The sequence below is a fragment of the Lepidochelys olivacea genome, assembly GCF_965140295.1.
Source record: "Lepidochelys olivacea isolate rLepOli2 genome assembly, chromosome: 13".
NCBI lineage: Eukaryota > Metazoa > Chordata > Testudines > Cheloniidae > Lepidochelys > Lepidochelys olivacea.
In genome coordinates, this window is record NC_140423.1 from 40,438,631 (window position 1) to 40,466,481 (window position 27,851).

At 44.1% G+C, this 27,851-nt stretch overlaps 1 protein-coding gene across 1 annotated transcript; it reads left to right on the top strand.

The window, feature by feature from the left end:
* Positions 1-3,497: 3,497 nt before the first annotated feature.
* Positions 3,498-27,055, top strand: LOC311529946 (olfactory receptor 6X1-like; the record flags this gene model as incomplete). Its single annotated transcript, XM_084646234.1, is given in 5 exon segments — positions 3,498-4,244; positions 26,215-26,329; positions 26,332-26,409; positions 26,412-26,566; positions 26,570-27,055. Coding segments are annotated over 5 exon segments (1,581 nt in total).
* Between the last annotated feature and the right edge of the window lie 796 nt (positions 27,056-27,851).

A 27,851-nucleotide genomic window follows, 5' to 3' on the forward strand; every position in this document is an offset into this window, starting at 1 on the left:
ACACAGTTACACTCTCAAACAAACACCACCTTGCCATTCTACCTACAATCTTTATCTTAGAACATGATCAATAGAAAGGTTTTCAAAAGGGGTAAAGAACTTTATGAGTGGTTAAGAGTGATAGTTTCCATTTCCTTTCACAGCATCAATCCAAACTTTGATGGAAACTATAACTGAAAAAATATCAAAATATGTGAAACTCAAAAAAGCTGAACGAATCATCCAGTTCTGCCTTATCTGTTTATGGTAGGATTTCAAAGATTCCTAAGAGATTTGAGCACCTAAATCCCATGGAAAGATCATATGAGCTCTGCACCTCACTCCCTTAAGCTTTTTGAAAAACTTAGCCTTAAAGATGACCATTTCTGTGTTCAGTTTGAGCATGCATCTCACGTTGTCCTAGGAGATTTCTTGCCTCTGGTAATTTCCCATTGGTGTTGTGAGTCTTCAGATGAAATCATAGCACTTTCAAAAGCTTATTTATAGAGTGGGTGAAAGCAAAGACTTTTCTTCAGATGCACAGAAAAGGAGAGATGCTGAGAGAGCAACAGAGACAGAGAGAAACTCAGAGAAAGAGAGTCGTATTTTCTGTTTCATTTCTGAATGAGAGCATCCATTGCTCGGCCAGTCTGGAAAGGTAAAGATATAAGAGCATGGTATGGCTATTCCTATGCTTTGTTCCATGGTTCATAAATTCATAGCTTAGAAGGCCAGAAAGTACCATTGAGATTATCTGGTCTGTCCTTCTGTATGATACAGGCCATGGAACTTCCCAGAAAAAATTCCTAGAGCAGACTCCACCACAACCCTCAGTAAGTTCTTCCAACTGTTAATTATCTTCAGTCTTAAAAATTTACACTGTGTTTCCAGTCTCAAATTCCTCTAGCTTCTACCTTCATCCAGTGGGTCTTGTTATACCTGTCTCTGCTAGGTGGATGAGCCCATTTTCTCCCAAAATAGGTGTTCAGACTGTAATCAAATCATCCCTTAAACGTCTCTTTTTTTAAGCTAGGTAGAATGACCTCCTTGAGTCAATCACTGTAAGGTTTGTTTCAATCAGTATTCAGCTACTGCATTTCTCATGTCAGGATGGTAGCAAAGGGGTATAAAAGAAGAATTTAGCAAGGTGAACTATAGAATATAGCAGTGAAATTCAATCTATTTAGCTTATTGAAGAAAAGGTTCCGAGATGACTTGATCATGGGTTCAATTGCCTACATGGGGAAGAGATTTCTTACCATTGATGACTTCTTAGCCTAGCAGAAACTGAAGATAGACAAATTCAAACAGGAAGTAAGGTGCACATTTTTAAGGGTGAGAATTATTAACCATTGGGATAATGTACGTAGGGATATGGTGTATATTCTGTTACATGAAGCCTTTACATTGAGTTTAAAGTTCTTTCTTCAAGATATCCTCTACTTAATCACAAATTGTGGGCTGAATGGAGGAATTACTAGATACAGTTTAGGTTAAAACTTCCCCAAGGCACAAAGTCTTTGCCCTTGGATTAGTTAAACGCTGCCACCACCAAGTGATTTAACAAACAATCAGGGAAAGGACCACTTGGAGTTCTTATTTCCCCAAAATTACCCCTCTCCCCAAGACTTTACACCCCCTTTCCTGGGGAGGCTTGAGAATAAACAAGATGAGCAGAGACCAGCCTTGGATTTTTAAGACCCAAAAAACCCAATCAGATTCTTAAAAAACAGAAGAACAAAAAAAGATAAGAGAACAACTCTGTAAGAATTGCAGAATGCAAGATAATCTTACAGGGTAATCAGATTAAAAGCATAGAGAATCCCTCCAGGCAAAACCTTAAGTTACAAAAAGACACAAAAAACAGGAATACACATTTCCTCCAGCACAGCAAATTTCACAAGCCAAAACAAAGAAAACCTAACACATTTTCTAGCTAGATTACTTACTAACTTTTCAAGAGTTGGAGGGCTTGCATCCTTGATCTGTTCCCGGCAAAGGTATCACACAGACAGACAAAAGCCTTTCCCTCCCCCTCCAGATTTGAAAGTATCTTGTCCCCTCATTGGTCATTTTGGGTCAGGTGCCAGCCAGGTTACCTGAGCTTCTTAACCCTTTACAGGTAAAAGGACTTTGCCTCTGGCCAGGAGGGATTTTATAGCACTGTATACAGAAAGGTGGTTACCCTTCCCTTTAAACAGAGTCTAGGGACACCATCCCTGCCCATCTTGGCTAATAGCCATTGATGGACCTATCCTCCATGAATTTATGACACACCTTTTGTGGTTAGGCGAGCACTTAGGATGTTGTAGACTTAAGTTCAAGTCCCTGCACCAATGGCTGTTTAATTTGTTATATAAATTGGAAGAGCTTCAACAGGAAATATTAAGAACACCCTACCCCCATCAGGCAGTACGCCATTGTCCTGTGGTTACCCAGGAAGAGGAAGACTTAAGTTCAAATCTCTCTTCCAAAGCAGATTTTAACATGGGTCTGTTACATCCCAGGTGAGTGCTTCTCCCCTGAGCTAAAGGACACTTGGGGAATCTTACTCTGGTATTTATAATTTGGGCATCTCCTGGTCACCTTATCTAGGCCAAGGTTTCCAAAGCAGCCTAAGAGATTTATGCACACTAACCTCTTTGAATTAAGGTGTTTTACTCCCTTAGGCTTCTTTGAAAAATCCAGCCCTAGCAACTAGGTATTTTTCACCAGACAAAAGCAGTCAGGCTTCAGGGAACCCTCCCACTCTCTTCCACCTCCCCCCCCCCCCACTGCATTCCTGAAGGCCACTTTCACCTCCTTAAAAAGAAAAGGAGTACTTGTGGCACCTTAGAGACTAACCAATTTATTTGAGCATGAGCTTTCGTGAGCTACAGCTCACTTCATCGGATGCATACCGTGGAAACTGCAGCAGACTTTATATACACACAGAGAATATGAAACAATACCTCCTCCCACCCCACTGTCCTGCTGGTAATAGCTTATCTAAAGTGATCATCAAGTTGGGCCATTTCCAGCACAAATCCAGGTTTTCTCGCCCTCCACCCCCCCACACAAATTCACTCTCCTGCTGGTGATAGCCCATCCAAAGTGACAACTCTCCACACAATGTGCATGACAATCAAGTTGGGCCATTTCCTGCACAAATCCAGGTTCTCTCACCCCCCCACCCCCCTCCCAAAAACCACACACACAAACTCACTATCCCGCTGGCAATAGCTCATCCAAAGTGACCACTCTCCCCACAATGCGCATGATAATCAAGGTGGGCCACCCCCAGCACAAATCCAGGCCTTCTCACCCCCCCCCCACCTCCATACACACACAAACTCACTTTCCTGCTGGCAATAGCTCATCCAAACTGACCACTCTCAAAGTTTAAATCCAAGTTAAACCATTATGCAAGGTAGCCTATTTCCCCTTGTTTTTTCCTACCCTCCCCCCCCCCCCCCGGATGTTCTGGTTTAACTTGGATTTAAACTTTGAGAGTGGTCAGTTTGGATGAGCTTATGGTGATGATCGTGAGGACCAGTCACAAGCTGTACACCCCAATGTACTTTTTTCTGAGCAACCTCTCATTCCTGGAGATCTGGTACACCACCACGGTGCCCAAAATGCTGGAGACCTTTGTAGAAGTTGAGACAAAAATTTGCGTGTATTGCTGCCTCATTCAGGCTTTCTTCCATTTCTTCATGGGCAGCACGGAGTTCTTCATCCTGGCTGTGATGTCCTTCAACCACTATTTGGCCATATGCAAACTCTTGCTATACGCCACAATCATGACCACCAGGATCTGCCTCCAGCTGTCCATAGGGGCTTGGTTCGGGGGCTTCATGGCTATATTATTCCAAACTATTCTGGTCTTCCAGCTGCCCACATGTGACTCCAACATTATTAACTATTTCTGCTGTGACATTGGGCTGATCTTAAAAATAACCTTCACTGATACCCGCCTCATTGAGTTGCTGGGTTTCCTGGCTGCGATCACAGCTATTCTCGGTTCCTTGATGTTCACCATGGTATCCTACATCTGTATAATATCCACCATCCTCCACATCCCCTCCGCAACAGGGTGCCAGAAGGTATTTTCTACCTGCGCTTCCCAGCTGACTGTAGTCTGGATACTCTACCGGGCTGTTATGTTTGTGTACCTGAGGCCCAGTGTGCATTCCTCGCTCACTCTCTGCGAAGTGGTGTCAGTGCTAAATACTGTCTTCACCCCCTTGCTGAACCCTTTCATTTACACGATAAGGAACACGAAGGTGAAGGCAGCCTCTGGAATGCGGTGAGCAAGCAAATGGGTTTCCTGAAGCCTGGCTGCTTTTCTATGGTGGGAAAAACCCTAGTTGCTAGGAATGGAATTTTCAAAGAAGCCTAAGGGAATCAAGCACATTAATTCAGAGGGATTAGCATGCATAAATCTCTTAGGCTGCTTTGAAAATCCCAGCCTACATGAGGTGACCAGGAGATACCCAAGTTATAAATACCAGAATAAGATTGACTTGCTCTGCAGAGGGCCAGCAAATATTAATCAAACCAATGCATCCCCCTACACAGCCAGTGCTGAGGATTTAAGTGAGACAAAGAACCGTACAGCTCAGAGGGGCAGCACAAGGCCTGTGTATCACAGTCATCAGCAAGAGTTGAACCCGCAATGCTAAAAGCCTGAGCTTTTGCTACTGCCTTACCTGAGAGCTGTTATCGTCTTAGGATGACTAACCACTAGAATGGGATAAACATGAGAGCTGGTCAGGAATTTTTCAATTAAACATTTTTTTTTTATTGGGGAATGTCAATTCATCAAAACCAAAATATTCTGTGAAAACACATTTGTTCCTATGAAACTTTCCCAGGAAGGTTTCTGACATCAGAAGTTCTCCCAAGCCAATGGCTCACTCATTTAAGGCACATCAGTTTCATAGCTAACAGTACACAGGGGAGTGATGGGGCCAGCGTCATGTCGACCTGCCTTTGAATGCCCTAATCGAATGGATGAGGTACCCTTTTGTAGATGGGTAAACCAGACGTGGCCTTTCACTATGAGATCAAGCGAGACTCAACCCCATGACCTTCAGGAGTGCAGTCAAACAGACTCAGCGCATGTCCAGGCTGGAATTTCTGAAAGCAAGCCCACACTTTTCAGCTTGGAAAAGAAACAACTAAGGAGGGATATGACTGAGGTCTATAAAATCATGAGTGGTGTGGAGAAAGTAAATAAGGAAGTGCTATTTACTCCTTCTCATAACACAAGAACTAGGGGTCACCAAATGAAATTAATAGGCAGCAGGTGTAAAACAAACAAAAGGAAGTATTTCTTCACACAACGCACAGTCAACCTGTGGAACTCCTTGCCAGAGGATGTTGTGAAGGTCAAGACTATAACAGAGTTCAAAAAAGAACTAGATAAATTCATGGAGGATAGGTCCATCAATGGCTATTAGCCAAGATGGGCAGGGATGGTGTCCCTAGACTCTGTTTCCCAGAGTCTGGAAGTGAGTGGCAGGGGATGGATCACTTGATGATTACCTGTTCTGTTCATTCCCTCTGAGGCACCTGGGATTGGCCACTGTCATACTCGGTTAGAGGGACCTTTGGTCTGACCCAGTATGGCCATTCTTATGTTCAAATGTTCTTACAGAATAGCTATTAGCCTGGTGATTAGGGTACTTACCTGCAATATGGAAGATCTTAATTCAGATCAGGGACTTGAAGCTGGAGTTCCCAAATTCCAGGTGACTGCCAAACCTACCAGACTTTAGAGTCAGTCTTTTTCTCTCTGTCCCAATGAATATTTGATTATTCACACAAAGTGGAACAGCTCCATCTACCTCAAAGGATTAAGTATTTCATAGACCTTGTGCTGGCCCTATATGTCAAGGGGAATTTCATCCTTGGAACTATATTTATGTCAGTAACTTGGGTGTATTTTTCAGTGAAATCGCCAGCGTTATTGTGAGGAAGCTACTGAAACCTTCCTGGTGGCCCCCATTAGATTGCTCAGTCATGATTTTTGTTTATTTGTTTTTAATTGGCGGGTGGGGGTAGACACAAGTCCTAGGTTTGCTCGCAGCTTGCTAGACTCACAAGCCCATTATGCATCTTCTGGTACCTGCACAGCACTCCAGCTACGCTTCCTGGAGGGAGCAGTTGCCCTTTCATGGTAATACCCCTCTAGGAAGGTCACTGAGGTTTGAAACAAGGACTATCATCAGCTCTAAAACCAGGCATCTAGTGGGTGGCTGTTTTAGCAGGCAGCTTTCGCAGACGTTCAGGTGACGTCTACACTGAGGGCGGCCCGTGGGGGACAGGCACTGCGTGTGTAGCGACCTGCCGCAGTACAAGGCCGGCTGTGTCTAGATTTGCCACACCACAGTGTCAGGCCCTGGCGGTGGGGAGGCAGCGGGACACTACACTACCAGTCGCAGTGTAGAGGTGGACGGCACTGCCCGGGTGTGCGGAGAGCCTGCGTAGGGTATATGCCCTGGGGGCGAAGACGTGGGGGCACTTTCTTCTTCTCTGCCCGCCAAAGCTGGGCCTCACCATCTACACGGCTGCTTAAACCTCTGCTAGCTGGCCCTGCGGTGTGAGTCTGCCGCACGCTGCCGTAAGGGGAGATGTACGCTTCGGCTGAGATTTTCAAAGCTGCGAAAGGGGATTTGGACACCCAATTTCTAGTAAATTAATCAAATCTATCTATCTATCTATCCCCATGCACCCCTCTTTCTCTCTATTGTATCTGAATTCTTCCCACGTGACTTTAAACAAAATTCTCTCTTTCTCTTCTCTAATTCCTGGAATAACTTCAGATTTTTCACTTTTTCTCTCTTCTCTAAAGCTGTCTCTTCCTATACATAGAATACAGAGACATAGTCCGTATTCCTGTTTGTTAGTCATTGAATACGTGTATAATTGCCTTCTTGGTATTCCCTTGCAATGCTTGTAATCCTAAATTTCTTAATCATTATTCAAAAACAATCAAACGATGGGACAAGCCCGTGAATTAATATAAACCCAACTAAAATGTACCTGTGTCTATGGGATGAGCCTACGCTGCACCCTAGTGGGGATGGAATAGACATGACCCAACTAGATTTTCATATGTCAGATGTATTTGAAGTAGTGCTTCCCTCACGCCGAGAGTTTTTGCAGGGCTAGAACTAGGTGTCTCTCGCTGTGTGTCTAGCACAGTAATACACAGCCGTGTCGTCCGCTCTCAGGCTGCGGAGTTGCAGATACACGGTGCTGATGGAGTTTTCTGTCGAGATGGTGACTCTGTTTTTCATGGACTCGGCATAGCTAGTAGCACCATCTTCAGGGTCAATTCTTCCAATCCAAACCAGTCCTTTCCCAGGAGTCTGCCTGATCCAATACATATAGTAGTCGGTGAGAGTGAAGCCTGAGGTTTTACAGGATATTTTCACAGACTCTCCGGGCTTCTTCATTTCTGCCCCAGATTGGACCAGCTGAACCTCCGACTGGACACCTGTAGGGAAGTCATATAATGAATATTGGAACAACGGATTTATCCCCATTATTCCAGCATCCTCTGAATCCCCCATGTTCTCAAATTACCTGGATGAGCTGCCATTAAGCAAAGATAAATTAAAATATGCCTCATATTTATTATCCTCTGCTGCCAAACCAAACACCGATATTCTGAGCTGGAAAAGCAGGTGGCAGCTTTGTCGTTTTGATGTGGTTATTGTAGAGGGGAAAAGAGGTTGGCTTTTTAAACAGGAAACTCCCCACAGACTTTGCATAAACACTCATCGCCTTCAGAAGCAGAGGGGGATAAAAAGCAGCAAGACACTTGGGCCCAGTTTCTGATCATCATGCTCATGTGGGGGAGTCGCTCAGCCCCCCCCCCCCCAGTGGTGCCTTTGAGGACAATTAGTTAGGCTTTTATTTTAGGTTTCAGATTAGCAGCCGTGTTAGTCTGTATTCGCAAAAAGAAAAGGAGGACTTGTGGCACCTTAGAGACTAACCAATTTATTTGAGCATCAGCTTTCGTGAGCTACAGTTCACTTCATCGGATGCATAGAGTGGAAAGCTTATGCTCAAATAAATTTGTTAGTCTCTAAGGTGCCACAAGTACTCCTTTGCTTTTATTTTAGGCACAACCCTGAAAGGATCTGCACTAGCCCAGGGCTAACCCTGGGAGGCATTGTGTCTCAGAGATATGGTTCTGATTCACACCTCTTCCTTTGCTCCCTTCATTGTCCCAGGGTGTAATCCAATTCCTCTTAGCTCAGTTATGGACAGATTCTCATTTACTTCAGTGGGGTTGGATCAGGCCTTTATGGCTGGAAATTACCTGCACTAAATAACTCCCTGTCCCTAACATCAGCTAAAGTGACCTTTGAGTAGGGGAGTGGAGCCAAAACTCTGCCAATCCCCAGTCCTGCTTTTTCACCTCCTCCTGGGAGAAGGAATAAGCAGCTGATTAGCCTTGTCTCATACCTCTGCACCCAGATCAGCCAACATGAGATATATTTTCTGTTGCCTAGATTCATCGTTTCCAGGGCCAGGTTGGACCACTGGGATCATCTAGCCTGACCTTCTGTGTAACACAGGCCAGAGAATTTCCTCCAGTTGCTCCTGCATTCGGCCCAGTTCCTTGTCTTTGATTAAAACACATCTTTCAGAAAGGCATCCAGGTGTAACTTGACTTTCAACAGTGGGCTGAGATTTCCAAAACTCCCTTAAGAATTTGGATCCCCAACTCCTCTGAATGGGAGCAGATCCCTTAGGAATTTTCAATATATCAGTTGTGGATTCTGTTTATGAAAATCATGACAGGCAAGACAGTCTATAATTTTAAAGCAATATAAACTAGCAACAGCTATCTTTAAATGACTCTAATTTTCTTTTCTTTGATGCTGGACGGACTTTAAGTAAAATATTTTCCTCACATAAAAGAATTTTGTGGGAAAACTTTAAAAGTATGTTAATCTTTCTGTGACATTTCCTCAGTTTCATATTGATTTATCTTTTCATTCTGTCTTTTTCAGTGTACTCAAGGAAAAATGTCTTACTTCTGAGATGTTTTAAAGGTGGAATGATCTTCCAAGGAAAGTGATGGATTCCACATAATTATGAACAAATGAACTGCGTCCTGAACAGATAAGAACAGAATAGACTAAACTAGAATGACGTAGAGTAGATAACCCTCCACTGCCCTACAGGGGATAAGCAGTAGATGTGTGACCTGGCAAGGCTGTAGCATATGTTCAGTCTACAATATTGTGTTTCCTCTCTAATGAGAGTTTTTGCATGGCTTTTATCAAGGTTCCTTCCCCACTTTGAACTCTAGGGTACAGATGTGGGGACCTGCATGAAAACCTCCTAAGCTTACTTTTACCAGCTTAGGTTAAAACTTCCCCAAGGTACAAAATTATTTTACCCTTGGATTTCCACTGCCACCACCAAACTTTATCTGGGTTTACTGGGAAACGTGGTTTGGACACGTCTTTCCCCCCAAAATCCTCCCAAACCTTGCACCCCACTTCCTGGGGAAGGTTTGGTAAAAATCCATAGGTGACCACAGACCCAAACCCTTGGATCTTAGAACAATGAAAAAGCATTCAGTTTTCTTACAAGAAGACTTTTAATAGAAGTAAAGGAATCACCTCTGTAAAATCAGGATGGTAGATACCTTACAGGGTAATTAGATTCAAACATAGAGAATCCCTCTAGGCAAAACCTTAAGTTACAAAAAAGACACACAGACAGGAATAGTCATTCCATTCAGCACAGCTCTTTTCTCAGCCATTTAAAGAAATCATAAGCTAACACATACCTAGCTAGATTACTTACTAAAAGTTCTAAGACTCCATTCCTGTTCTGTCCCCAGCAAAAGCAGCATACAGACAGAAACAGACCCTTTGTTTTTCTCCCTCCTTCCAGCTTTTGAAAGTATCTTGTCTCCTCATTGGTCATTTTGGTCAGGTGCCAGCGAGGTTACCTTTAGCTTCTTAACCCTTTACAGGTGAGAGGATTTTTCCTCTGGCCAGGAGGGATTTTAAAGGGGTTTACCCTTCCCTTTATATTTATGACAGCTTTAAATAAGCTTCTTCTCAGTGTGTATCTAGCACAGTAATACACAGCGGTTTCTTCTATTCTCAGGCTGTTGAGTTGCAGATACGCAGTGCTGATGGAATTAGCTGTGGTAATGGTGAACCTCCCTTTAAAGGACTCGGAATATTTTGTTTCACTATCTGCAGGGTCAATTCTTCCTACCCAAACAAGACATTTCCTGGGAGTCTGTCTGACCCTATGCATTTAGACAGAAGTGAAAGTGAACCCTGAGGTTTTACAGGTTAGCTTCACAGACTCGCCAGGCTTCTTAATTTCTGCACCAGATTGGACCAGCTGAACCTCCGACTGGACTCCTGTGGAAAAGTATATCATAAATATTGACATTCCAGATTTATCTGTAATACCCTAGAATCACATGTATCCTCTAGGTTTTCCATTTACCTGGACAAAGTGCCATCTAGCAAAGATAAATGAAAACATGCCTCATATTTACTGTCCCCTGCAGCCAAACCAAACGCCGATATTATGAACTGTAAAAGCAGGTGACAGCCCCGCTGTTTTGACGTGATTATTCCAGAGGGGAAAAGCGGCTGGCTTTTAAACAGGAAGTGTCCCACAGACTTTGCATAAACACTCAACACATTCAGAAGCAGAGGGGGATAAAAGGTAGCAAAACACTTAGGCCCAGATTCTCATCTGCTTGCTCACATGGCAGAGTCTCTAACCCTCCAGCCATATCTTCAGGGCAATGGGTTGGGTTCTTATTCCAGGTATGACATGGAACAAGACTGTCCTGATTCAGCAATACACCTGGAAGGTGTTGTGTCTCAGAGATAGGCCTCTTTATCCACATCCTTCCACTTCTTCCCATGGTGAGGCATGAAGGATTCGATCCATTTCCCATTCGGATCAAGGGAGAGAATCCATTGACTAGAATGGAATTTGGATTGGGTTTTTACAGATTAAATAATCTAGCGGTAAGCAGCAGATTTTCAAAGGCATTTAGGTGCCAGTAAAATGCACGTAAACAGCTAGGGGGATTTTCCAAAGGGCCTAGGGCTGTGATCCTCCAAGGTATTTAGGGGCCTAACTCCCATTGACATCAATGGGATTTAGGCACCTAGACCTAGATTTTTTAAGGAATTTAGGAATTGCTGTTTTCAGCGTTGCAATGCCTAACTGATTGACGAGCCTAAATCTCACTTTCAAAAGGGATTTAAGCACATAGGAATCTAACTCCCTAAATCCCTTTTGAAAATGCGACAGGCTCCTAAATCAGTTGGACGTTGTGACACTGAGTGCAGAACACCTAAATATCTTTTAAAACCTGGCCTTAACTTGCTACTTACCCCAATCTGTTCTGACTCAACTACTCTGACCATTGACTCAAAAGAGGAAAAAGCCAAAATGATGCCTATTCTATAACCCTCCCTCCCAATCTGCTCCTGACCGAATGTATAAGCAAGTAAAATAGTCCCATTTACTCTCATACACCCAAATCTAACATATATTCAAGATCTCCTTAGGGCTGGCTATTAAGTAGATTTAGACACCTAGTGGAATTTTCAAAAACGTCTAGGTGCCCAACACCCATTGATATCCATGAGTTTTAGGATCCTAGGAACTTTTGAACATTCTACTGGGTGCCTAAATACCTTTCAAAAATCTGGCCCTTTAGCGATTCGGATGCCAGTTCCTATGAAGGGGACATGAAAATCCTTTTGGTCCCTCTGAAAATATCAGGCGTGGATTCTGTTTATGAGATGAAGATAAGCCATTACATAATTTACAATGAGTGTTTGAACCACAGCCATGCTTTGAATTGCAGCAATTTTCATTTCTTTGATGACAGCCAGACTTTAATTTAAATGATTTTCTGGCAGAAAGGAAGGTGGTAGAAAACTTTTAAAAATATATTTCTCTGTCTCTGACATTCCTTCAAGTTTTTGCTCTTGTTAAATATGATTAAGGGAATTCTACTTATGAAGAACTTTTAGAGTTTAAACTTCCAAGGGAAGGGGTGGATGCTCCAAAATTAAAGAAACAGAAAGCAGGAAAGTTCTGGATCTATCAGAATCTGACTAATTAGAATAAAACAGAATTTTGTATAAGTGACAAGCCTACATTGCCCCCAAGTTGATATAGAGTAGACATTGCCAGACAGGTCTATTGCATGCAGTCTATGTGTTATACCAATAAAATAAAACCCAGCAGGATCTTATTAAAGGGGAAAAGGCAAAATACCACATTTATTGTGAATATAGAAAGAATCATAGTAAGCAGTTAGTTATAGTGATAACATTCCATTCAATCTCATATTTATTCACACATTCATTCATACAAACATACACACACACAGGTTCTGCAAGGTTGTTATCATAGTTGCCAGCCTTAGAGTTGCTCATGCCAAGCCACTGGCCAGGTGGCCTGGACACGAGGAGGGAGCAGGGCCTTGTCAGATAATCATCTGATGCTCCTGGAAGTTGGTTTGCAGAATCAGACCCCAAAGTTCTCACTTTCTAGAGTCCATTTTTATAGGAATTTCTTCCTGTGCTGGTCTATGGGAATTGCTTCATCATGCTGTTGCTGAATCAATCAGCAGATGGCACATTTCTGACGGCTCCGTGCTGCCAGATGTTATCTTGTTCTTTGGTTCTCCCATTCTTGAGGCTGTTGGGTGGATTCCAGTCTGCCCTCCAGGGGTCCTCTGGTTATTTCCACTTGACGCCTTCTTCAGCCGATGGACACTGGATTCTTAGGCTGGCACCTCCCTGATCATTCAGTTATTATCCACACCAAGCATCCATCCACGTACATCCTCTATCTCTATTTTAATCACAATTGTTAATACAACAAAAGGGCGGGGAGTCTCTGGGTGCTGTTTCTGTTGTTACAGAGTATTGCTTTGAGTCTCTCTCTGTGTGAATAGTTGTTCTTACAAAGAATTGCTTTGAGAACAGACTCTGTCTTAGAATGTACTAACGCAATTAGCAGCTTGCAAGTTTCACACATAGAGGGAGAGAAACAGCACCAAAAACCAAGAGACCTCTTAATTAGTAATACCCTGGAATTTAAACTATGGGGAATCAAACTCATTGGTGATTTTAATACAGAACTTCTTTAATATGATCCAACATATGCTGCCTTCACACTGAGAGTTTTTGCAGGGCTAGAACTAGGTTTCTTCTCACTGTGTGTCTAGCACAGTAATACACAGCCGTGTCTTCTGCTCTCAGGCTGCGGAGTTGCAGATACATGGTGCTGATGGAGTTTTCTGTCGAGATGGTGACTCTGTTTTTCATGGACTCGGCATAGCTAGTAGCACCATCTTCAGGGTCAATTCTTCCAATCCAAACCAGTCCTTTCCCAGGAGTCTGCCTGATCCAATGCATATAGTAGTCAGTGAGAGTGAAGCCTGAGGTTTTACAGGATATTTTCACAGACTCTCCGGGCTTCTTCATTTCTGCCCCAGATTGGACCAGCTGAACCTCGGATTGGACACCTGTAGGGAAGGCATATAATGAATATTGGAACAGCAGATTTATTACCATTATCCTAGCATCCTGTGAATTTCCCATGTTCTCAAATTACCTGGATGAGCTGCCACCAAGCAAAGATAAATTAAAATATGCCTCATATTTATTATCCTCTGCTGCCAAACCAAACACCGATATTCTGAGCTGGAAAAGCAGGTGGCAGCTTTGTCGTTTCGATGTGGTTATTCTAGAGGGGAAAAGTGGTTGGCTTTTTAAACAGGAAACTCCCCACAGACTTTGCATAAACACTCATCGCCTTCAGAAGCAGAGTGGGATAAAAGCAGCAGGACACTTGTTTTTTTTCCACATCCTTCTTGTAGTGTGGGGCCCAAACCTGTACACAGTACTCCAGATGAGGCCTCACCAATGTCGAATAGAGGGGAACGATCACGTCCCTCTATCTGCTGGCAATGCTCCTACTTATACATCCCAAAATGCCATTGGCCTTCTTGGCAACAAGGGCACACTGTTGACTCATATCCAGCTTCTCGTCCACTGTCACCCCTAGGTCCTTTTCTGCAGAACTGCTGCCGAACCATTCGGTCCCTAGTCTGTAGCGGTGCATGGGATTCTTCCATCCTAAATGCAGGACTCTGCACTTGTCCTTGTTGAACCTCATCAGATTTCTTTTGGCCCAATCATCTAATTTGTCTAGGTCCCTCTGTATCCTATCCCTACCCTCCAGCGCATCTACCACTCCTCCCAGTTTAGTGTCATCTTCAAACTTGTTGAGGGTGCAATCCACACTATCCAGATCATTTATGAAGATATTGAACAAAACTGGCCTGAGGACTGACCCTTGGGGAACTCCACTTGATACCGGCTGCCAGCTAGACATGGAGCCATTGATCACTACCCATTGAGCCTGACAATCTAGCCAGCTTTCTATCCAGCTTATAGTCCATTCATCCAGCCCATACTTCTTTAACTTGCTGGCAAGAGTACTGTGGGAGACCATGTCAAAAGCTTTGCTAAAGTCAAGGAATAACACGTCCACCACTTTCCCCTCATCCACAGAGCCAGTTCTCGACATAGAAGGCAATTAGATTAGTCAGGCATGACTTGCCCTTGGTGAATCCATGCTGACTGTTCCTGATCACTTTCCTCTCCTCTAAGTGCTTCTGAATTGATTCCTTGAGGACCTGCTCCATGATTTTTCCAGGGACTGAGGTGAGGCTGAGTGGTTTCCCTGAAGACCTGCTCCGTGATTTTTCCAGGGACTGAGGTGAAGCTGAGTGGCCTGTAGTTCCCAGGATCCTCCTTTTTCCCTTTTTTAAAGATGGGCACTACATTAGCCTTTTTCCAGTCGTCCGGGACCTCCCCCGATCGCCATGAGTTTTCAAAGATAATGGCCAATGGCTCTGCAGTCACATCCGCCAACTCCTTTAGCACTCTCGGATGCAGCGCATCCGGTCCCATGGACTTGTGCTCGTCCAGCTTTTCTAAATAGTCCCGAACCACTTCTTTCTCCACAGAGGGTTGGTCACCTCCTCCCCATGCTGTGCTGCCCAGTGCAGTAGTCTGGGAGCTGACCTTGTTCGTGAAGACAGAGGCAAAAAAAGCATTGAGTACATTAGCTTTTTCCACATCCTCTGTCACTAGGTTGCCTCCCTCATTCAGTAAGGGGCCCACACTTTCCTTGGCTTTCTTCTTGTTGCCAACATACCTGAAGAAACCCTTCTTGTTACTCTTAACATCTCTTGCTAGCTGCAACTCCAGCTGTGATTTGGCCTTCCTGATTTCACTCTTCCCTGGTCATTTGTCCAATCTTCCACTTCTTGTAAGCTTCTTTTTTGTGTTTAAGATCAGCAAGGATTTCACTGTTAAGCCAAGCTGGTCGCCTGCCATATTTACTATTCTTTCTACACATCGGGATGGTTTGTCCCTGTAACCACAATAAGGATTCTTTAAAATACAGCCAGCTCTCCTGGACTCCTTTCCCCCTCATGTTATTCCCCCAGGGGATCCTGCCCATCAGTTCCCGGAGGGAGTCAAAGTCTGCTTTTCTGAAGTCCAGGGTCCGTATTCTGCTGCTCTCCTTTCTTCTTTGTGTCAGGATCCTGAACTCAACCATCTCATGGTCACTGCATCCCAGATTCCCATCCACTTTTGCTTCCCCTACTAATTCTTCCCGGTTTGTGAGCAGCAGGTCAAGAAGAGCTCTGCCCCTAGTTGGTTCCTCCAGCACTTGCACCAGGAAATTGTCCCCTACACTTTCCAAAAACTTCCTGGATTGTCTGTGCACCACTGCATTGCTCTCCCAGCAGATAACAGGGTGATTGAAGTCTCCCATGAGAACCAGGGTCTGCGATCTAGTAACTTCCATTAGTTGCCAGAAGAAAGTCTCGTCCACCTCATCCCCCTGATCCGGTGGTCTATAGCAGACTCCCACCACGACATCACCCTTGTTGCTCACACTTCTAAACTTAATCCAGAGACTCTCAGGTTTTTCTGCAGTTTCGTACCGGAGCTCTGAGTAGTCATACTGCTCCCTTACATACAATGCAACTCCCCCACCTTTTCTGCCCTGTCTGTCCTTCCTGAACAGTTTATATCCATCCATGACAGTACTCCAGTCATGCGAGTTATCCCACCAAGTCTTCGTTATTCCAATCACATCATAATTCCCTGACTTTGCCAGGACCTTCAGTTCTCCCTGCTTGTTTCCCAGGCTTTGTGCATTTGTATATAGGCACTTGAAATAACCCGCTGATCACCCCTCTTTCTCAGTATGAGGCAGGAGCCCTGCCCTCTCGCGCGCTCCTGCTCGTGCTTCCTCCCGGTATCCCACTTCCCCACTTACCTCAGGGCTTTGGTCTCCTTCCCCCGGTGAACCTAGTTTAAAGCCCTCCTCACTAGGTTAGCCAGCCTTCTTGCGAAGATGATCTTCCCTCTCTTCGTTAGGTGGAGCCCGTCTCTGCCCAGCACTCCTCCTTCATGGAACACCATCCCATGGTCAGAGAATCCAAAGCCTTCTCTCCGACACCACCTGCATAGACATTCGTTGACTTCCACAATTCGACAGTCCCTACCCAGGCCTTTTCCTTCCACGGGGAGGATGGACGAGAACACCACTTGCACCTCAAACTCCTTTATCCTTCTTCCCAGAGCCACGTAGTCCGCAGTGATCCACTCAAGGTCATTCTTGACAGTATCATTGGTGCCTACGTGGAGAAGCAGGAAGGGGTAGCGATCCGAGGGCTTGATGAGTCTTGGCAGTCTCTCCGTCACATCGCGAATCTTAGCTCCTGGCAAGCAGCAGACTTCTCAGTTTTCCCGGTCGGGGTGGCAGATAGATGACTCAGTCCCCCTGAGGAGAGAGTCCCCGACCACCACCACCCGCCTCCTCCTCTTGGGAGCAGTGGTTGTGGAACCCCCATCCCGAGGACAGTGCATCTCATGCCTTCCAATCGGCGGAGTCTCCTTCTGCTCCCTTCCCTCAGACCTATCATCTGGTCCACTCTCCACATTAGTACCTGTGGAGAGAGCATGAAAATGGTTACTTACCTGTATCTGCGCTGCTGGTACATGGACGCTCCCCTTTCTTCTTCTGGAGGTCACATGCTGCCAAATTTCTTCACCATCCTCCTGTCCCCACTGCGCAGCCTGCTCTGAATCTTCAGAACCTTGTGTCCGTAGAACCATATCCTGACGTCTGGCCAGGAAATCTTCAGTTTCTCTTATTCAGTGCAGGGTTGATACCTGTTGCTCCAGACCTTGAACCTTCTCTTCCAATATGGAGGCCAGCTTGCACTTTGTACAGACAAAGTCGCTTCTGTCCTGTGGAAGAAAGACAAACATGGCACATCCAGTGCAGGTCACAACAGTTGAACACCCCCCATCCATATTACCTTCCTTCTACGAGCTTCCTCAGGAGTTGTAGTAACCACTCAGAGAAGCCAGCAAGATGTAAGCCGCAGTGGGCTCTCCCCAGGCAAACTCCCTCTGTTAGCCGCTCTGCTGTTCGCCGCTCAGCTGGTTCGCAGCTGACTGGCTTTTTATAACAGTCAGGCCCACTCAAGGCTCACCTGGAACAAAGCACTCCCAATTCACACTTTTCATACCACCAATCAAGCACACAGTCAAACTGTCCCCACAACAGACACTCAGATATTCACCAACACAGCCTCCCTAATGCAGCCCTTAGCGTACCTCCTCTCAGGGAGATCCCAGGCAAACTCCCTCTGTTAGCCTCTCTGTTTCAATATGATCAAAAAGAAAAAAACTGAATTCTGCCAAGCCTATGCATTATACAGGCCACAGAATTTCATCCAGCTGCTCCTGCATTGAGCCCAGTAACCTGTGTTTGATTAAAACACACCTTCCAGAAAGGCAGAAACCAGTCTTATCTTGACTTTCACATGTGTGCCAAGATTTCCAAAACTCACGTAGTGAGCGGATGGCCAATTCCTAAGAAGGGGGTCAGATCCTTCAGGGAAGTTTCAGTTTATCAGTTATGGATTCTGTTTGAGACTCATGACATGAGTTGATACATAATTTTATATGGGGTAAACCAACACCTGTCTGCTGCACTGGGACAGTCTTTGTCTCCCCCCTTCTGTGTTTCTTGGGCTGTATTTTCTGGGTAGGTCTAAGGGGTGATCCTCCAACAAACAGAAGGAACTATTTCACTAGACACCAGTACAAAGGGAGATACCTTCCCTTGCCTCCTCGCTGGGGCGGGGCATCCTCCTGTGGTTTGCCTGGGGGTGTCAGGCCTTCCCCTAGCAGGGGCTCAGGCTTGTCTGTTTCCCCTCTGGGAAGAAGCAGAGCCTCTCCTCCTGGAGACGCTGATGCCGCTAGCCTAGTGACAGCTTGCCTCCCTCTCTCTTTCTCCTCCTTTCTCTCAACAGGGGAGGAGCTTTAAAAGGTCTCAGGCAGCATTTAATTGGATTCAGCTATTCCTAATTGATGACTTGGACTTCGCAGATGTCACTCTCCTACCACACACCCAACACCATACACAAGAAAAAACAACTTGACTCAGTGCATTCAGCCCCCAAATTGGACTGAAAATCAACCGCAATAAGACAGCTATCATGATCTTTAATATTGCCTCACCATCACCAGTATAGATCATGTTCTCACCAATGTAGAAACATTCACATACTTGGGCAGCACCATCAGCCAGGATGCTGGAACAAGCCAGGACATACAGAAGAAAATCAATAAAGCCAGGAACACCTTCAGGAGCTTAAATATAGTCTGAAAATCATCAAAATACAACACAAAAAACAAACTCAAGATTTATCAGAGCTGTGTACTTTCAACACTACTTTATAGTGCAGAATGCTGGGAAATGAGAAAGTATGACATGTCCAAACTGTCTTCATTCCATACAACCCAGAACAATCTCAAACCAAGATCTATGGACAGGCTGGAGATGGATTGGCCATGTGCTTCAGATGGAAACTGGTTCCATCACCAGAGTAGCAATAAGACGGACACCTGAAGGCAAGTGAAAACGAGGCCGCCCGAAAACAAGATGGCAAAGAGCTGTGGAAGCCAAACTGAAAAATCTGGGGCACAGCTGGGGAACCATTGAAAGACTTGCCAGAAACAGACAGGAGTGGAGGAGCTTCGTCACTGCCCTGAACGCCAGAGGTGTAATAAAAACGTCATGATTATATATATATCTATATATAACAGGCAGACTCTGATTGAACCAGCATGCTAAAATTGAATGTAGTCATGGCAAAGCAAGAGGCAGGAGGGACTAGCTGCCTCAGATATGTGCCTTGCGTTTTGGATAGGTACGTACTCAGCATGGTTAGCGCATCCCATGACTCATCCTGCTCCGTGGCTACACTCTATGATTAGCACAAGAGCTCAGTCAGAACAAGCGAAGATACGTCTCCTCTAGCTTGGAATGCAGACGTACAGCTCAAAGTGTGGACATACCTGAAATATTCCTTCAGTTTTTCTTTCATTCATTCATTTAGTCGTGTTCAGTAGAATTTTATAAAATCTTCTTCCTGGTGAGATGTTTCTCTTTGTGCGATGATATGTTGGTATGTTTCTCGAGTGCAAGGATATTTCAGGGGAAGTGGTGCATATCACATAATTAGGAACAAGTAAAATTTAGAGATACGAATTCTTGAACACATACGAATGTGAATAGAACAGAACAGAATAGAAATATGTATAGCAGATATCCCTACAGTGCCCTACAATGGAAATAGAGTAGACGTGGCCTGGAAGGGCTGTACCATAGGTATAATCTGTGATCCAGTGCTGCCCTCGCACTGAGAGTTTTTGCATGGCTATGAACTGGATTCTGTGCAGTGTGTGTCTAGCGCAGTAATACACAGCAGTGTCTTCTGTTTTCAGGCTGCTGACTTGCAGATACGCAGTGCTGATGGAATTATCTGCGGTGATGGAGATTCTGTCTTTAAATGACTGGGAATAGCTGGTAGAGCCATCTTCAGGGTCAATTCTTCCTAGCCAAAGCAGACCTTTCCCAGGAGCCTGCCTGACCCACTGCATGTAGACAGAAGTGAAAGTGAACCCTGAGGTTTTACAGGATAGCTTCACAGACTCGCCGGGCTTCTTAATTTCTGCACCAGATTGGACCAGCTGAATTTCCGACTGGACACCTGTAGGGAAGGTAGATAATAAATATTGACATTCGAAATTCATCCCCATTAACACAGTTTTCTATAAATTCCCCATGTTTTCAAATTACCGGCATAAGCTGCCATCAAGCAAAGGTAAATTAAAAAACGCCTCATAATTATCCTCTGCCGTGAAGCCAAGCACGAATATGCTCCACTGTAAAAAGAGGTGACAGCCCTGTTTTTTCAAAGTGGTTATCACAGAGCGGACAAGGGCTTGGCTTTTTAAACAGGAAGCTCCCAGCTGACTTTGCATAAACACTCATTGCCTTCAGAAGCAGGTGGGGATAAAAAGTAGCAAGACACTGGTCTGGATTCTGTTCGGTTTGCTCGTGGTGTGGATTCACTCATCCCCTCAGCAGTGCCTTTTAGGGCAAAGGGTAGGATCCTTAATTTAGGCAGAGCTTGAAATGAGACTTCTACCACAGAGGAATAGCCCCAGAGGTCATTGTGTCTCAGAGACAGGCTTCTTGATCAAAATTTTTCACATTTATCCTTCCAAGGTTGTGGCATAAAAAGACTGATCAAACTCCCATTGAGGTCAGTGGAAGGACTCCCTTTGACTTTACTGGGGGTTGGAGTGGGCTTTTTTCTGCTGAAATATTATAGCAGTAAATCATTTCCTCCCCAACCTGAGCTGGCTCAAATTGAGTTCAAGGGGTATGAAATTAAGATTCTTGGATGCAAGGTCTTGGAAGCACAAATGGAGTCGTAAGTGAGTTCTCACTCCCTCTTACTGAGTGACATGCCTGGGGGAGTGGGTTAAATCAGTGGTTCTCAAAGCCGGTCTGCCACTTGTTCAGGGAAAGCCCCTGGTGGTTTGTTTACTTGCCGCGTCCACAGGTTTGGCCGATTGCGGCTCCCACTGGCCGCGGTTCGCCGCTCCAGGCCAATGGAGGCTGCGGGAAGTGGCGTGGGCCAAGGGACATGCATTCCCTGAACAAGCTGCAGACCAGCTTTGAGAACCACTGGGTTAAGTAACAATCCAGCACAATAGGACAAGTTACGGCATAAGATACACTTCACAGAATCATGGATTATAAGGCTAGAAGTGATCATCTTGTGACCTCCTCTATAACCCAGGCCAAAGAACCTCACCCAGTAATCTCAGCAGGAAGCCCATAACTTCTTTTTGGTTTAGGGCCGAGTCATTTAGAAAACATCTAGTTCTGACTTCAAGCGATGGCGAATCTACCCCAGGCCATTGTAGGTGGTTCCAAGGGGTAAGTACTCTCACTGTTACAACTTTGTACCCTAATTCTAACCTGAATTTGTCTAGCTTCACCTGCCACTCGCTGGCACTCATTAGGCCTTTTTCTATTAGATTATCGACCCCAGAAATAGCTTCCCCATGTTGGCAGTTGTAGCCCATGATGAATTCACCTCTTAACCTTTTCCTGGATAAACTAAATCCCTTGAGCTGCTTCAGTCTCTTAATACAAGGCACATTTTCCAGACACCAAATCATTCTTGTGGCTCTTTTCTGAACCTTTTCCATTTTTTCAACGTACTCGTTGAGCTGCAGACCCCAGAAGTGGGCACAATCTTGTAGCTGGGGGTCTCAATAACATTCATAGCAATGGTGGCAGAATCAGCCATTTAGAGGTATATGGGCCCCGATGGGCCAACCATTCCTCACATTGGGCGGTACATTGTAACGTTCCCTTACAGAACCACAAGGATTTATTGGAACGATGTAATTGCCAACTCCAGCACACATAGGCAGGACTGAACTTCCTGCTCACACACGACCCCCACCGCAACCTCAAATATGACAACATAACCACATACAAGGCAACAGCTTAACACACAAATTGAGTTGCAGCACCATTCACTGGTGGAAGTGCTTTCTTGTGCTAAGCACTACAATATAGCTTTTCACCTCAATGGGAATATTTGCAGTATAAAGTACTACTTAGTCAGTAAAAGTGTGGAAGATTCTGACCTTTGAAGCATGAATGTGAGTTTTGATGAAGTGGTATTGAAATATTTGGTCTCTCTGCTAATGCAGTTTTAGGGCTATTGGGTTTATGTTTCATTGTTGTTTTTTCTCATATCTTACTACATTTGTGGTTTTTAGCTGAGATGTCAAAACTGCCTAATATAGTTGAACACCCAACTCCAATTACAATGAGTGGGAATTGGTCAGCCCCATACCCTAGGCTGCTATGAAATTCTTATCTTTGTTGCACTTGGAAAAGAACAGAGTCCTTTTCTTTTTGCGAATACAGACTAACACGGCTGTTACTCTGAAACCAGTATTTTAAGGATGACACTTGACAAACCAAGGGATAGATTATGATCTTTGTTTGTTTCACTTCAGCGTCCAATGTCCATTGACCTGAAGTGGGTATTCCTTGAAAATCCCAGGTTTAGTATCACTCTACTGCACTAGGAAAAGGAGGACTTGTGGCACCTTAGAGACTAACCCATTTATTTGAGCATAAGCATTCGTGAGCTACAGCTCACTTCATCAGACGAAAGCTTATGCTCAAATAAATGGGTCAGTCTCTAAGATGCCACAAGTCCTCCTTTTCTCTTTGTGAATACAGACTAACACGGCTGCTACTCTGAAACCTGTACTGCAGTAGCAGTTCTGTTCTCTTTCGCAGACCCACCCGTGGAATGAGGTATTGCTCAATCAGAGTAGGAGTGTCAGAACCCGCTCCCAACAGTTCTGCACATTGCGTCTCCTTCAGGCCTTCCATGCATGTTCTGTTGATGAAAAGTGGGAAATCTGAGGCATTGTGAACATTTTAAAATATTGAAATGCAGATCCGTTCTTGAACTACACTGTTAGCTATTTGTTTAAGGACACACAGGTTGTAATAAAACACAACCTAAAGGAAGGATCATCCAGTGGTTAGGGCCAGGTGCTAGTCTAGGTCTTGGGAGGCAGAGGTACAATTCTCTGTTCCCCCACAGACTTCATGTGTGACTTTGGGCATGTCACTTAGCTTCTCTGCCTGTAAAAGGGGGATGGCAACACTTCTCCACCTCACAGGAGGGCAGAGAGGTTAAATATATTACACATTGTTTAGTGATTTGAGATCTACAGCTGAAAAGTGCTGTTTACGAGTTAGGGATTCTTATTAAAGATTTTCTTCTTAGGAAGGAAGTTTGTGGCAGCCTTTCACATCATATGGCTTTAGTCTATTATGTTCTCTCCACATATCTGAATTTCTTCTTGCTCACTTCAATTAAAAAAAAAGTCTTCAGGTTACTATTGAGATGTTTTGTAGGGTTACATACTCTCCCAAGAGGAATGGTGGATATCCCCATAACTGGAGATATTTAAAAATGAGGGGACAAAGTCCTGAATGGATCAGTAATGGAAAGGAATAGAATAGAGATTACCAGAGTGGAATAGGACAGACAGGTGTATATGTGATAATCCTGCACTGACCCCTAGTGCTTTTGCTTGAAATGACCTTTTCATTTTCAGTAGCATTTCAACTAAGGCCTCTGATTCAATGCTACTCTCACACTCAGTTTTTGCATGGTGATGTCTGGGTTGCCTCTCACTGTGTGTCTAGCACAGTAATACACAGCCGTGTCTTCTGCTCTCAGGCTGCGGAGTTGCAGGTACATGGTGCTGATGGAGTTATCGGTGGTGATGGAGAATCTGTCTTTAAAGGACTGGGAGTAGATGGTAGCACCATCTTCAGGGTCAATTCTTCCAACCCACGCCAGTCCTTTCCCAGGAGTCTGCTGGAGCCAGCTCATGTAATAGCTAGTGAGCGTGAACCCTGAAGTTTTACACGATATCTTGAGAGAATCTCCAGGCTTCTTAATTTCTGCCCCAGACTGGACCAGCTGAACCTGTGACTGGCCACCTAGAGGGAAGGTACAATGAATATTGACATATCTGGACTCATCCCCATCATCCTGGTAACCCTCAGCCACCTTCCCATCCTCTACATGCTCCCCTTACCTTGGAAAGTGGACATCAAGCAAAGATAAATAAAAAAACCCCTCATATTTGTTACTCTCCGCAAGAAAACAGAGCACTAGTATTCTCCGTTGTAAAAGCAGGTGACTGCTGTGCTTTTTGGATGTGACCAATCCAGAGAAGAAAAGACATTGACTTTTAAAGAGGAAGCTCCCACACTGACTTTGCATAAGCACTCAACGCATACAGCAGCAGGGGATATAAAAGTGTGAAGATACTGAGAAAAATATTTGTTCCTTGACTAGCACAATGGGATTCTTACCTAGCTGGGGCTTTTAGGTGATACACAAATTGTTTTCAACACTGAGTCTCTTCATTGACTTCAGAGAGCTTTGGGTTAGACCTTAAAGGGTGAACAGGAGTTTGCAATAACTTTTGTGTTCAGCAGAGTTAACAGTAGGAGTGAAATTCTCCCAGATGTAGAGGGCCAGAACAAGATCAATGTACTTCTGACCATAAGAACATAACATACTTCTAAACAACGAGAGAATGGTGGACTTAATTGCTTATGAATGACTAACAATTAAAATGTTATTGAAGTACTTCCCAAGGGTAATGCTTTGGGAACTCTAGGGATTGAATCCTGCATAAACTTAAAATCATCAGACAATAATTATTTCTAGTGAGGGAATAATTATGTGGGGCTTGATCCAATGCTTTCTGAAATCTATGGGAGTCTTTTTGTTGACTTCAATTGACTTTGGATCAGGCCCTAAAATAGGATATAATAAGCAAGTCTTAACTTCTACTCCAACTAGTTTCAGATCTATGAAACACATCACTTACTCAGATTAGAGAGATTGGATTTGTTTCAGGATCTTCTCTATCTGCTAATTTTGAGAAAGAAATGATGGCGACATGCAATATCTTTCCATAAAATTTTCTTGCACTTAATACGATTTGAAAAGAAGAATAAAGAATGACAGGGCTCAGAGTGCAAATGGAGTGGATTTCATTAAGAAACACACCTTGTAAACTTCTAGCAACACAACACAGAAATTAGAACTATTTAATTTAGAAAATGCTCCGCTGTATTTTGATCCCTTTCAAACTTACTTCTGTTGATTTGTGGTTAAAGAAAATAATATCCACTGCACTTGTGACGGCACTGCCAATGAACACCCAAGTACCAGTGTTACTGGGTTGAAATTCCTACTATAATATTCCTACTTCCTTAGAAGAAAATAGTTTATATAAAGCAGTGATGGGACATAAAAGAAGGTGGATAGATCAGATTCAGATCTTGTGGGGTTTTCCCCATTTGCTGCAAAAATGTGGAGATACCAGCTTCACCTTATGAATCAGTCACTGACCATTGGAGGAGGTAAGTCAAAGCTTTAGTGATATTGTAGCAACATGATTATCTATCTATCTATCCCTCCTTTTGTGGTCCTCACTGTGATAGCATCAAAATGATAACTATATTTTTCAAATGTATACCATATGACCGAATATTTTTCCTGATCAATATTGTTCCTGGACGTGTTGGTATAGGAAAAGACAAACATCAGAAGAGATGAAGTTAAATGAAAAATATTATTATACTTTTAACCAGAAAGGAATTCAGGATCATCCTATACAAACTCCAGAAAAAATATAGTGTAAAATATTCTTAATTTTTAGTTAAGTCTAACTGGAGCTTTTGTGGCTATGTTATCCAGTGAATTTATCCCTCCATTCAGACAGATAGATATTGGTTTTTTTTCTGTATTCTTTATGGCCATTGCTCTATGTGATCTCTATCTAATTCTAACCCATCCATCTGTATGTCTACATTGAGATAAAAGACCCATAGCACTGAGTCTCAGACCTGGGTCAGCTGACTCTGGCTCCTGGGGCTATCCTGCAGGGCTCTAAAATTGCTGTGTAGATGGTCAGTCTCAGGCTGGAGCCCAGGCTATGAAACCTGTGTATCAGCTGCGGGTCTCTTAAGCGAGACAAGTAATCAACCTATTTTTCTTAATTCTTATAAACATAGGTGTGGAGAATGGGTCACCCGTAAAAGAGTTCGTCCTGCTGGGCTTCCCAAGTCTTCAGAGGCGGCATATGGTCTTATTTGTCATCATCTTCTTCATATACCTTCTCATTCTAGCAGGGAAGCCTCATCATTGTAATCATGAGGGCTGACCAGCATCTCCAGGCCCCGATGTCTTTCTTCCTGAGCAAAATTTCCTTCCTGGAGATCTGGTACACCACTGCCATTGTACCCAAATGTTGGAGATGTTCCTGGTGGACAGAATGACCATCTGTGTTTATTGCTGCCTGGTGCAGTCATTCTTCCACTTTTTCCTGGCCTCACTGAGTTCCTGATTCTATTAGCCATGTCCTTTGACCGCTATATCACTGTATGCAAACCCCTGCACTACAGCACCATCATGACCAAGAAAGTCTGCTTTCTTTTGGCCCTGGGAGCCTGGGCATTGAGTTTCTTGGTTATCTTCTCCTAGGCTGCTTTGCTCCTGCAGTTGCCATTCTGTACCGAGAACATCGTCGACCATTTTTACTGTGACATTGGGCCCTTCTTGAAACTGGCCTGTGCAGATACAAGTGTCATTGAGTTCCTTGGCTACCCGGGGTCCATCACCATCATACCAACCAGCCTCCTCTGCAGTGTGGTGTCATACACCTACATCATCACTACCATACTCCACATCCACTCCACCAGTGCACACCAAAAGGCGTTTTCCACCTGCACGTCCCATCTCACTGTGGTCTCCTTACTGTACAGAGCCGTTATCTTAATGTATTTGAAGCCCATGGCCCACTCCTCCCTCAGTCTCAACAAGGCCGTGTCTGTCCTCAACACTGTCCTAACCCCCTTGCTGAACCCCTTCATATATCCCATAAGGAACAAAGAGGTGAAAACAGCCTTGAGGAAAGCTATGAGCAAGAGAAAGACTAGATCAGAATGTCTATGGTTCCTGGGAGGGTAAAGAAATTAGATCATTTCCTGGTTTTCCCACAGACTGTTGACCTTCACCGCAAACAAGGTGTGTTTTCACATTGACATTCATAGTTCCAATGGAGACAAGGTAAATGTAGTTTTTAATCTCATTATTATTAGTTAAGGTAAAAAGCAGGTGGAAGGGAGGGATTGACTTTGATGAGCTACATCAAGGCTAAACTACCTGTGCCCTGTCTCCACTAGGATCTTACACCAAGTTATCCTTCCCATTAGGAGAAAACACTTATTTTCACAGTGAAGACAAGGCCATGACAAAGGAGAGATTTTCAAAGGCCAGGACAGGAGTTGGGCATGCAACTCCCATTGACTTATAATGGGAATTGGTCACTGCAATGCCCTTTATGCTTTTGAAAATCTCCACATAAGGATCTGAGTCCACTGAAGTCCATGATGGTCTCACCATTGATTTCAGAAGATTTTTAGATCCAGCTCTATTGGGAAGAATTGGAAGGAAGGGTCATCTGGTAGGATGTGATACAGAAGAAATGGTTTAAATTTCTAGCTCCATCATGGATTTAGAGATGTCCCTTAAATTGGGATTTTCAAATGAGCATATGTAATTTACTCTGTGTGTGTATACAGTGGCCAGTATAAAGGCACTGTGATCTCAGTACGGTCCTTGAGGTGCTACTGGACTGCAACTAATAGCAATGAAGGGCTTGAGTCAAGCCTCATTGAAATCAACAGGAGTCTTTCAATGGCACATAATAGCCTAGTCTCCTGTGGGCTGTAATACTCCGGTCTCATTTTGGTGGTTGGGGTAT